Consider the following 12,651-nt stretch of genomic DNA (forward strand, 5'->3'; position numbering starts at 1 on the left):
GGAAGAACTTGCAGGCACATAAACCCAAACCCTGAGGCTTGGCATTTATGGAGTGCTGAGCCAGGGAGTCTGTGCTGTAACTCCCTGGAGGTCTGGGGGTTTAGTGAGGGAAGATTCTGGTCCAGGCAGCTTGGGCACATTCATCAGGCCTTTGTGTGGACTATGCAGAGCACACAGATACATCAAAATACAGCCCAGTTAAACAAAAAACTACGCTGGAGAGACAGATGGTTTATTCTTACTTTATTAACAATGTAGCTTACAACTGTTTCAAGTAAAAAGGGGATTTATTTAATTCTGAATAAAAATTAAAATATAACTCTGAATATAGATTTTCACTTATTTACATGAAAACATATATACAGAATAGAATCTTACAGCAAACTAACAACATGCCCTTTGCCCTGTGAACTTTAAAAAGTAAAAACACCAGCATTGATTGATTTATATGTATATATATATACACATACATATACACACACATATATATACATATATATACACACACATACATATTTGTAACACACCAAAGGGATTTATGTACACAAATTGTAAGTAAGACTTTCAGTACAAACTGGAATTCAAAACAATTCAAGGGTTTCCAACGTGCATCACCACGAAAGGACCATAAACTGCTGGTTGTGGAGCAAATTTCTGCCATTCCGTAAGAAACAGGAGGGTTTAAGTGCTTGCCTTGTCCTACCATGGTACATGAAAACACTCAACTCCCCTCAAAGCCTGCACTTCAGACTTTCACCTCTGTTGGACCACACAGGTGAAGGCTGCTGGAATAACTGCACGTGTTGGCACATCCTGACCAGGTTTGGCAGAATAGGGATTGGGAAATTTGATGCATACATTTATTTATAATGTATAAATTATGAACATTTATATGTCCATAATCCCCAGTGAGACTGGAGCAACCACAAGCAGGTAGGGTGCCTTGGGAATGAGCATTTTCATCCTGTTACATCCTAACACAGAGTATTTTGTAGACCCACAACCTGAACTCAGGGCACTGTCACCTCTTCCTATGGGACAGAGCTCAGATGTTAGCCCAGTATCTCCTACGGAGGTCTGAAAGGTGCAAGAGGAGGTTCTTCAGCCCCCAAAACCCAGAAGACACTCAGGAGTCAGGTACAAGGAAGCAAGGTTGATTTTCCCTACTATCCAGCTAAGGGGCCTGGAGACATCTGAACCAAATTTCTGCATCTCCACTGGGAAAACAAAATATGAACCTTTCAGCATTGTAGCTCTGTGTCTATAGCCAGCTTCTTTCCTTCCTCTCACCTGGCCCCTCTAGGGACTCAAAACATCTTTGCTGTGAAAAAGAAAAGCTTCCAGGAACAATGCTCATGGGCCCCAGCTGTGCTTCTCTGTTGTGAGAGGTCCCTCTCCACAAAGATACCTCTCTCCTTCCTAAATCCCACCCTCCCCTCTCCCACATCCTTGGCAGTCATCAAGACCTACCTTCTTCATTGCAAAAATTAACATAAAAGACTAAAAGAAAGAAAGGCCACAAGCATTTAAAACTACGAGCCATGTTGGGTTTGTGCAGTTCACGTGTCCCCTGCGAGAGAATTCCCGTGTATGGCACCAAACCTCTGCAAAACCACTCTTCTGCAGGACAGCTGACATTTAAAGGACTGCTGGGTTGTAAAACCCTCATCTTTGATGACTGGCTCATATTCTATAGGCAGCCATTAAGATCATTTATACTTCTTGCTGGGGTATTGTACCAAAGCATAAATGAGAATATTAAAAGCTCCTTTATTGGGAGTTCATGAGCACCTAAGGACACAAGCCCTCTCTTGTGAAGTCTGGCAGATTGCAGCTGAATTTCTGCCTACTAGGAGCAGGAGGCATTTCAATTTTCTGATAATTAAGTGCAGGTTTTTTTGAATTTTAGGTGAAAAAAATTGGTGAAGACTTGGTCCCACAGCCCACCCATTTCTGAGGGTCCTAATACTAACCTCAGTTATTTCTGGATCAAATCCTGAGTAACAGATTCCTTTAGTTTTGGGTCAGCTGATGTGATGAATAATATTACTGAGGGGAAAATATACATGCATCCACATTTTGAAAGAGTTTTTACATAAATATACTGTATAAAATGTCTCCAAAACTCACAGGATTGGGGGGAGGGGGTATTTGTTGAGTGTATCTGAGCTAAAAAGTGTACAGTCACAAGTTAAAAAAAAAAAATCCTAATGTTCAAGACGTTGCAGATTACAGAAAAATATTTCCTGGAGAAGGGAATCAGCTTTGTAATCCCAAGCAATGGAAAATACAGCGTGACGTATCTTAGCACCAAAATGGAGCCCTTGAGACTAAATTTATCCACGTGTAATAAAGCTGGTTTTAATAGTGTTCAGTTGCAGCATGTTCTTCTCTTTTGGCACTTGAATTTGGAAATGAGAGGAACAGTCTGAGTTCATCGTTTTCCAGACGCACTGCACCAGAAAAGCAAAAAGTATTTGAAGTGGCCTGATTGTACAGAGCTTCTAAAACACTGAGGTGGCACAGCAGCTCTGCCACATGCAATTTTGTGCCCCGCAAAGACCAAGGTAGGCTTTTCAGGTGACTAAATGTCGATCATGGTAGCCCAGCACTGCCTGGTTTGTCTTCAAAGAGCTGAGCTGGTGTTTGCTCCAAACACCAGGACTGGGGACTGCAAAAGGCTGAAGGTTAAAGCCAAGGAATGGTGACTCTCCACATTAAGGCAAATTGGCTGTTTGCCCACAGTGAAATATTAAAGGGGCTTTAGGTGTCTAACTTACTGAGAAACTTTGCAAATCCTAACAGACATCCTAATACCTCTGGCAGTGGGTCAGGCCATCTCAGCTAGGATGTGCATCTGCAAGATGCTTCACTAAGGACAGGGTGTGCAACCATCAGCCTGGATTTTGGTGTTTCCTGAGGGAACCCAGCATTTTTAGGAGGTTTCTGCACCCCACAGGACCAAACTATCAAGGGTTACGGCATGTGGTTAACACGGTGGAGCTGGAGACCCTGAAATCCTTCTCAGAGCTGAGAGGCCATCATGCCTCTGAGAGGTAGAAAAAGCCAGGGTTTAGTCTTCCTGGCATTGAGGAAAAAAACGGGAGTGTGGATGGGAGCTGTGTTTTGGGGTTGAAAAAGGAAAAAGTGCCCTGAAACCAAAGAGAGCATTTTTCCTCAAGGTAGGAGAGGAGCATCCACAAGAGCAGGAGGAAGTCAGGACAGCCAGCCAGGGAATCATGGACATTCCTTAAGTTAGTGCTTTCATCCAATTTCAGGGACGAGTGCTTTGGGCCTGAAAACTGGGAATTGGCTGATTCTGTCAAGTGCTGAAAGGATTGGGAATGGAGCAGGGACCTGCCCACGGATCTGTTCAACCTGACAGTGCAAGCTCAAAAGGAGCCAGTGCAGATGAGGATGGGTAGGTACCACACACTCTTCAACCCCCTGCTCTTCTTCCAGAAATGACCATCCTTGGCCCTGTGCCTGAAGAGAGAGCAGTAACAGATGCCTGCACACGCTTCTTGTGGGAGCAAAGTGGTCTGTGTGAATGTGCTGCAGTTCAGCATCCAACAGCCCAAGAAGAACAGCAGAGCTGCTCTCCAGCCCTGGGCAATGGCCTTGGATAATCTTCAGTTCAGCACTTCACACCTGTGGCCTTTAGCAGCTGACAACACAATAAACTTTAGGCCTGGATGCCAAATTCAGAACAGGGAGGGGAGAAGATGTGGCTTCACCACTGTCTAATATTAGTGTATCTGTGAAGTTGCACCAGCTCTGAAAATTTAACTTAGAACCAGGTCTGGACCAAAAACCCCCACACTTCCAGTGGTTTATACTTCTATATTGCAAAGTAAAGTGATATTTTACCCTAGAAAGATCAGTTTTCCCTCATTTCCTTTGAAGTACATTACTCCAAAGCCTTACTAATGTTCCAGAATTGAAATGAAGTCCAGGCAAGAGTAATTAGTTCCTTCTGATCTCTGCTCAATCCAAGTATACTTGTCCAGCTAAACTACACACCATCCACTTTCCACTTGTGTAAGAAACTGCCCAAGAAACTCAGCTCCAGCTTTTCTTGAAAGCCATGAGTGCAACAGACAGCAGTACCCCAATCCCACATTTCTTCCCAACCTGCAGACTAAAAAGAAATAATAAAGCATTTACCACCCAAGGTAACTTTAACATAAAGATTTCAGGTTATCAGCTTCTCTGAAAGGACAGAGAGTGATAAACAAGGTGACACTGAAGAACAATGAACTGAAAGACAAATTGTGAGGACAAAGAAAACTGAGGAAATAAAAGAGCGGCGCAAGATAAAATTAGAACTCTTTTTTTTTGTTGTTTAATAGGTGAGTTTTAAATATGATTTCGCTTCCCTGAACAATCAGTAAAGATTCCCACGTTCTTGGCTCAATGCTTCACCCATTCCCTACTCAGCCAACATCAGAGCTGGTTGCTCTCAGAGTCTGTGTCTGTCTGCTCCCGAGTTTTGCCTCCATGAGTAATTAGCTGCCACAGGAATATCTACAGTTACAAGGCTGATGGAGAAAAAAAATGACATTTTTGCAACGTGTCCCAGAAAGCATTAAATGTCTCTTGACAAATCCCAGAGGCAAGAAACTCCAAGAACATCGGAGCAGCAAAGGATGCTCTGAAGAAGGTGGATGTGGCAAGTAAAGGATCGGTGCTGGGATGCTGTTTAACAAACAGCCATTCTGCTTCCCTTCCTCGAAATGTCCTCACACGCCAGTTCTCCTGACAGAATTCTCTCCTGCTGACAGATGTAACACCAGGACTGGGCTGAAGGAAGGAGGAGCTGGGAGAAGCACCCTCCTTGATCTTCTCAGCTGTGCTCTCATTTTGCTGGCTCCAATCCTTTTGTCTTCAGAGATGAAACAAGGAGCAACATTTTTAGGGGACCCTGAGAGGGATCCAAAGTGCTTATCAAACCAGTTGCATTGACACATTTCTCTGCTACTGTCAGTAGGAAATCCAGTCTGAAACCCAGTTTTTTAATGTCTGCCCCGCTACAGAAACTTATTCCTGGATTTCTGAGAAACAAAAAAACACCATTTGATGCAGAGGCAACTGCTACTCCCTTGAGTTGGCTAAAACTTGAACAAGACCTTCAGTACAAAGCAACAGCTGAGAACAGATCCAGTCCTGCTGATCTCCCATGTAAAAAAAATTCTGATGAAATCTCAAGAGTTGGCAGGATCTGGCCCAGCCTGCAGCAGTTGCACCCATCACATTCCTCAGCAGCAAATCAGGAAATTCAGATACACGACCAACAGAGTCAATACTTCTTAACATATTCTCTGGGGCAGATTCCAATGTAGTCCAGAACATTTATTTCTGAAGGTTCCCCCTTCACTCCAGAGAATTTAAGAAAGAAAACTGATGAGGGAGAATGCAGCAGCTTCAGCCTGGTGTTGGTCAGCAAGTTCTTCTGAGCACAGGATGGTCAGCAGGACCCTCTGATCCAAGTCTGCTGCCTCCATACGGGATGTGCTTGAGGTGAGGGTTATCTGGCCATAGGCATTGGCTTCAGATTTAGGGCTAGAAGGGACATTTCTTTCTGAAGAGGTTTTCACTGAGTGGGCTTTGGCATTAGGGCACTGTAACAGACCTGTGTATAATTTCCAAGCTGATTTCCCTGAGGCCAGGGAACAGGGGTCTGTTTATGGCGTGAGAACAAAAGTCTGCCAGTGACAGTGGTTTCCTACGAAAACAGGCTAAAACAGCATGAACTACTTTTGGAGGATGGGTTTCATTTGCACCTTAAAGTTAGAGCAAAATTCTGACACGATCCCAGTTTGGTTTTTTGGGAGGACTTCTCATCACTGATGCCACCAACCTCTGCTGAGTTAAAGAAAATTCATGCTCAACAGGTGTGACTAATGGTGTCATATATCCCTGCAAAGTAAATGGGATAAAACCAGAAACCCAGGGTGTCCAACCCATTTCCTCACTCTCTCTGGTGTTTTACCCTGCTTGGCATGAAGCCAGCCCCCAGTTTCACTAGCCAAGGTGGCACTGGACACTCTCTGGGGGCTTTATAAAGAAATGTAGAACCATTAAGGTTTGAAAATACCTTCAAGATTATTGAGTCCAACCTCTGAGCGATCACCACCTTGTCAATTAAAACACAGCACTAAGTACCAGGTCCAGTCATTAAATATAGACCATGTTTGATTGGATCTTAAAACACTGTGGTTACACAGCCTGAAAACACTGATGCTTTTTACTCCCACCCTGCAACCAGATTCATGAAGGTGCAGATGAAACCAGCATTCCCTCAACAACCTCATCATTAAATCTGAACAGCCTTTTTTTTTTCACCCTGTGGGGCTCAAAGTCAGGTCTTTGAACTGACTTGCATTTAAAAGGATGGGCTTGACTATGAAAGCTTTCATGTTCCTGTACAAGAATGGAGCATTGTACAGATCTCATCACAGAGACATTCAGCTTATTGTGCAGAGCCAGCATGGCTCAGGACGTGCCAGCAGGTCTTGTGTCACCCCCACCAGTTTGCTGCATCTTTGTCTGATCCTGTAGAGACCATGGGTTGAGCTCTGTTTCACAAATCACTCAAGAATAACACAGCTGATGAGTGGTGTAACACTTTGTCCTTTTGTAAAACTGGAGAGGCAGGAGAAAACAAAGCCCATTGATCACCAGGATCAAATTTGCAGTAAACCCCAGGTAATGCTACAAACAATCACTTACATTTCAATATGAAAGAAGTGTGCCAAGAGTTGGCCAAAATAAATGTTCATGTTCAGAAATTGGCTTAGACAAACCATCACCATCTGGAAGTGTCTGACCCTTCTTCTTGGGGATGTGTCTGCCGCGAGTAGGTTTGTTTTAAGGACAACAAACCATCTGATCCGTGCTGGCCCTGCACCACTGGGTGACAGGTTGGTGAGGCTCCTGAGGAGGGATGCCAGCAGTCTCTCGGTGTGCTTTACAAGTACAGAAGAATTAGTTCCATTTGTTGCTAGTTCTCCTTTACGTCTGGGTTTTTTTCCCCCTTCAGATTAATTCCCAGTGCTTCCAATTTGGCGCGTTATTGGAAAAGAAAAGGGATATGGGGAAAAAAACACCCCTTGAACAGGTTGAAATGTTAAAAAAGAGAGGGAACAAGAGGAAGGACAGAAAGAAGTGGAGAAGTGCAGTCAGTTGGCATATTGTGCATAGAATGCAACTTTTACTCGCTCGATCTGGTGGCACAGTTTGATGGCTGGACCGAGCTTCAGCTCCATGCACTCCTGCACCGTGGGCAGTGTCAGCAACAGAAGGGCTTGGCCATCGATGTCCTGGGAAAGAAAAGACAGGGAAAATGTGAGGCTTTTTTTGTGGACTCTTGGGGCAGAAAGTATAACCAAGTTTGGAGAAGCAAGAAAGGAAGTTTGCCCCAAAAATTAAAGGTTGTCCTCTGCCCTTTTCTCCCACTTTAGTGCTGTCCATCTCCTTTCTCGGGGATACATCATGCTTTTCCAGAAGTTGTCTAGTGTGTCTTCATAGGCTCTTTCACCTTCCAGTTTTGGAAAAGCCTGCCAGCTGCTGAAATGAGGGATCACCTTCTAAAGAAACCCTGCGGGGTCCACGGAGACCTGATCAGTCCCATTTTATGCCTGAGGAACTGAAAGGGGGGGGAGGCTGCAGAGAGCACACCAGAAGACACAGGAGGCAGCTGAATGGAGAAAATGATGACAGTCCCTCTGCCAAGTCAGACCATTCCCCCCAACTCCTCTGGCCCATGATTTGCTCAGCACTGGTTTATTTCTGACTTGTTCCATGCCATGTTCCCAGATCCACCCAGGACCTGCCTTGTTCCACTTCAGCTGCTGAATGACCAAAACAGAGGGGTCTGGACTGCCTGGAGCCCTTGCAACTTCCAATGTCCCAAAATGGTGTAGACTGGAAGTGACCTCTGGAGGTCATGTCTTTCCCTATGCACCAAATTCCATGAGCTAGCACCCCAGATGAGCAACTTTACTGGGGACTACTCCTGGCTTTATGACCCCCTTCTTAATTAAGAAGCTCAGGTCATCTTTATTCTTTAAAGGACTGAGAAGCAGACCAGCAGGCTAGAAAACTTTTTACTCCTTAGGGAGGATCAGAGTCTATGCACAGCAACTCACATAAACTCCCCAGGACAGCCCTGATCAGTCAGAATTGCACATAAGGAGGATTTGGACAGTTTAAGTGCTGCTTTGATCAAGATTGTCCATGGCTAAGGTTCTTCCTCCACTCAAGCTTCATGGCATGGCCCATTGCACCAGAGCTTCACAAGGAAAAACTCCAGTCATGTGTGTTTGATTAAAGTCCTTATAAAACTCTCTGGCAAAGAAGAGGAATGGTTGGTTTTCAAGCCCTGGCGTTATTCCAGGATTATTAACAAATGGTTGGAGCACATTGTGACACAGTGACTAGACCATCCTGCTATGGAGAGTTTCAGCCTTGCTCTAGACTCACACTTCACCTTCTCCCAGTCGAGGCAGCTGCCTCAGGTACAGAGTTATTCTTGGTGAAGAATCAGAGACAGTTCAATGTGCAGTTGGCCATACCACTGACTGCCATCAGCCATGGCCTAATTAGCCACACTTGCTTCTTCCTAACTATGATTTGCTAGCGCTGCCCTTCATTTTTAGCAGTGGCTGCTACTCATTAGCCAAGAAACAGCTCTTTCCATATAAATTTTACCCATTCACACTGGCTTGAGATGAAGAGTATTGGCTTCTGCTCCTGCAAACCTTTCTGCTTAATGGGGAGATGACTGGCATCTCCTAAAATCAGGTCATCCAAGGGCCTGACTGGAAAATCTTCAGAGGAATGTAGATAGCAATTAGATGTCTACATACTCAAGGCATCTAGGTGTTAACGAAAAAATTCAGGCCAGTTTTGGGTTCAAGCAGCATTTTTCTGCTTCCCAGGTAAATAATTTAAAACAGGGTGGAACCCATGTGGCCAGGAGAAAGTTTGCAATGTACCAGATAACCACTACCTGTTTTACACCGAGGTGCTTACCTGTGTGATACCAGAATGGCACTGTGGACCTTGGCATGAAATGTCTAAACCTGCTCAGGACTCAGGCTACTGAGTTTCTGGTCTCTCTGAGGATCTGGCAAGGATCTGACTCCAGTTTCTAAGGGTTTTCATGCCTTGCCAAAATCTGTGCTATAACATGGCCTGAAGAGACCTAAAGTTTGGTCATAATACCTTTATCAAAGGCCTAGGCCCAGCTATCAAGGTGGTATGTGCTGTGATTTGAACAGACACCACAGACACAAAGAGACAAGTTACGTAAAGACTTCTACCTGCTCCTGAAATATTTTGGCAAGGGGTGCGCAGTCAGTGAGTTTAATGAACCTCACAACATCTGTCACAGTCCACTCCAATGGGTTACTGTCCAGGACAAGCTTCTCTTCCTCTTCTTGCTTAATTTCCTGCAAATAAAAAAAACCAAAAGCTTTTACAAAGCAAACTACCTTGTGTGGAGAACCAGGGCAGGGCTGCCCTCCTCAGATGAGGAAGGTTTGGCACTGCACTGGTGTGGCCTCACCTTGAATATTGTCGCAGTTTTGGTCACTGCAACATTAAGAAAGGTATTAAGCTCTTAGAGAGTGTCCAAAGGAGAGCAACGAGGATGGTGAAGGGCCTTGAGGGGAAGTGTGTGAGGAGTGGCTGAGGGCACATGGTGTGTTCAGCTGGAGAAGAGACTGAGGGGAGACTTCACTGAAGTTACAACTTCCTTGGGAGGGGAAGAGGAGATCTCTGCTCTGATCTCTGCTCTGTGGGGACAAGGGACAGGACCCCAGGGAATGGCCTGAAGTTGTGTCAGGGCAGGGTTAGGTTGGATATTAGGAAAAGGCTCTTCCCCCAGAGGGTGGTCAGGCACTGAACAGGCTCCCCAGGGCAGTGTTTACAGCACCAAGGCTGACAGAGTTCAAGAAGCATTTGGATGATCCTCTCAGGCACATGGTGTGACTCTTGGGATGTCCTGTGCAGGGCTAAGGGTTGGATTCGATGATCCCTGTGGATCTCTTCCAACTCAGCATATTCTGCGATTCTGCGACAGGTAATTTAGGAAGAATACTGCTATTAACTGGGGATGAAGCCTATGGACACACACTCACTTCCTTGACCTGTGAGCACTTCTCTGCCTCGCTGTAGGAGTGGGGCTGTGGTCTCCGGCTCCGCCGGGCCCTCTCCGTGGCAGGGGGTCTGTCCGACTCGGTGCTGCTCCGCAGGGTGACGGCTCGCCGGGGCCTGGCCGAGGGCACCTCGGCCGAGGACGTGTCTGTCTGGTCATCCCGGAGCTCCGAGCTGGTCTCCTCACTTCCCGTCTCATCCTCCATCGCGTCCGGCTCGTCATCTTCGCTCTCCTGCGCCAGAGAAACAGCACCCAGGCTCGGAGATTAATCCAGCAGCAAACCAAAAGGCACTGGGTCAAACTACATCCCCGTGACCACGCTGGTCCAGGGTAACATTTACTCTAACCCAATTACCTCATTTTCATTACAGTGCTAAGTAAATTAGCCCTTGACTTAGATTTGTTACGAAATGTAGACGGAAAAAAATGCTCGACGGAAAATCCTTTTTCTCCTTCCAACTAAAGGTCAACAGCAATAACTCATCTGGCATGAAATGCTCCTCTGTTGGGCTGGTACCTCAAAACCCGTGGTACTGCAGATGAGCAGGAGAAGGGGAAATGGAAAATTCTAAAGGCATAAAATGAAACTCAGTTGCTCGAGATGAAATAAGATCAGAAATAGGCTGAAATTTATACCTTCACATTGCTTCAAACAGTCGTGGGTGTTACTGGTATTGAAAGGAAGGAAATTTTGGTGCCATTTAAAAACATCTAGATGTACAAGTACTAAATCAAGTACTTGATTTCTTAGCTGACATTTCTGTAAAACCCAGAGGAGAAGAATTCACCCAGATTTCCCTGCTTTCAGCCCAACACCTAACTGCTGAAGGGGAAGCAAAAATTTCCATTTAAAGGATATTAAACCAGCTTCTCGTTATTTCTGTCACACAGAGCTTGCAAGCACACACCAACTGATGGAAACTGTGCATTTTCGACTTTATATATACATCCGCTGCCCAAATGGCTTCGACAGCTTAGCTCTGATCAAAGTGTGAGCATGCATCCAAGCCACATGCTCAGGCCTTGAGTGAAAGAGCAGTTTTAGACAAAGACAGTTGTATCAGCTGACAGGTTGAAAAACTTGGGTAATGGTTGATTTAGGCTTAAGTTTAAATTCCTTTGAAGCAGGTATAATCTGAGGAAATGAAGCAGAACTACAACTAAATGAGGACCAAGCCATGAAGATGCAAGCAATCAACTGAAAGCTGAGTAAAATAACCCCCTCCAGCCCAAGTAGAGGGAATTGAGGTAAATCAGCTTTATTTCACATTGCAATCACTGGTACTCAGCTGAGGAAGGGAAACCACACATGAACTTTGTTATTCCTATCACGGGAAAACCACCCAGAAACAATCCACATAGAACTAATTCTGCTCCAGACTGTATTTGGACACGAATCATTGCTGAAGCTGAGATCCTGTTGTATCACACAACATACTGAGGCTTCAAATACCCTGTATTTGGGACACAAACCATTTGTCTGTATTCTAAAGCTTCTAGAGCTAGTATTGTTTGATGTTATGAGCCAAAAAATATTACCAATAATTAATGAAAAAATAAAATTCCTTGAAACAACAATGGCTCGTGAGCTATTTTTATTTATTACAATATTTGGACATCCTAGACATGAATCTGGTAGATGCTGTAAAAAGCATCTAACAGGCTAATCTGCCTGCTTACAAGGAAGCAAAAGAAAACAAAGATATAATATTAGGCAGTATGTTGGTCAGTAAGCATTAGGAAGGTGGGAGCGAAAAATCTAGAGTCTGCTAACTCTAAAATGGACAAGGTAAAAATCCCCAAAGTGTCCCAATAAAACCAGTCTGATGTTAGAAGAACAGAGTAGCAAAGAAGGAAGGATTCAAAACAGAAAATAAGGAAAATGGAAGTGTTTGGGTGTGCTGAGAAACCCCACATAAGGAAGATGCAGAATGAGGGACAAAAAAAAGCACCAAGGGGCTTCTGCTGATTTATCCCTGTGCAACACATACCTCTGCAGAGCCTGCAGCATTTGAATCAACAGCCGATGATCTTCTTTTCTTCTGCACAAAGATGGATTTCCGCCTTTTCCTGCGTCTGGTTGGCTTGACATGGCCACTTTTCATGTTGTTATTTTCCCCAATTGGTGGCTTAATGATTTTTTTCCTCTTCCCATAGTAATAAGCTGGAGAAATGAAGCAGAATGCCCATAAAAAGCTTTAACCACCAAAAGAAGGAAACTTTGGTGTGCTTCTTGCTGCAGATTCAGGACTGCACTCTATAGGTGCACTTTAAAATACACTGATATGGAAAAAATGTCCAGTGTAAATATAAGACGTCATGTTGGACCAGCACAGAGTGTTACAGCTCTCGTGTAGCCAGATTTATTGATGATGAGTGAAAAATTCAGAATTTAACAATATGTGTTGAGGCAAAGCTTCCACTAAGTCAACCAGCGACTTGCAGGGAGAGAGGCCAGTGTGTTTCAGATCTGATACAATGCAGATCTT

At 44.5% G+C, this 12,651-nt stretch overlaps 1 protein-coding gene across 3 annotated transcripts in view; it reads right to left on the reverse strand.

Moving 5' to 3' along the window:
* Positions 1 to 228: 228 nt before the first annotated feature.
* Positions 229 to 12,651, reverse strand: part of SFMBT2 (Scm like with four mbt domains 2) — a 116,071-nt gene continuing 103,648 nt past the window's right edge. For all 3 annotated transcript variants that reach the window (XM_027739947.2, XM_027739946.2, XM_039383486.1), the window contains 4 exons: positions 12,154 to 12,326; positions 10,146 to 10,394; positions 9,327 to 9,455; positions 229 to 7,322 (listed from right to left, as the gene is read on the reverse strand). In XM_027739947.2, coding sequence (XP_027595748.1) covers positions 7,182 to 7,322; positions 9,327 to 9,455; positions 10,146 to 10,394; positions 12,154 to 12,326 — 692 coding nt within the window. In that variant the 3' untranslated portion in view covers positions 229 to 7,181. The remainder of the gene's footprint in view (positions 7,323 to 9,326; positions 9,456 to 10,145; positions 10,395 to 12,153; positions 12,327 to 12,651) is intronic.

This window comes from Pipra filicauda, unplaced genomic scaffold (genome assembly GCF_003945595.2).
Source record: "Pipra filicauda isolate LSUMZ 115617 unplaced genomic scaffold, ASM394559v2 scaffold311_size1313980_pilon, whole genome shotgun sequence".
Lineage (NCBI taxonomy): Eukaryota > Metazoa > Chordata > Aves > Passeriformes > Pipridae > Pipra > Pipra filicauda.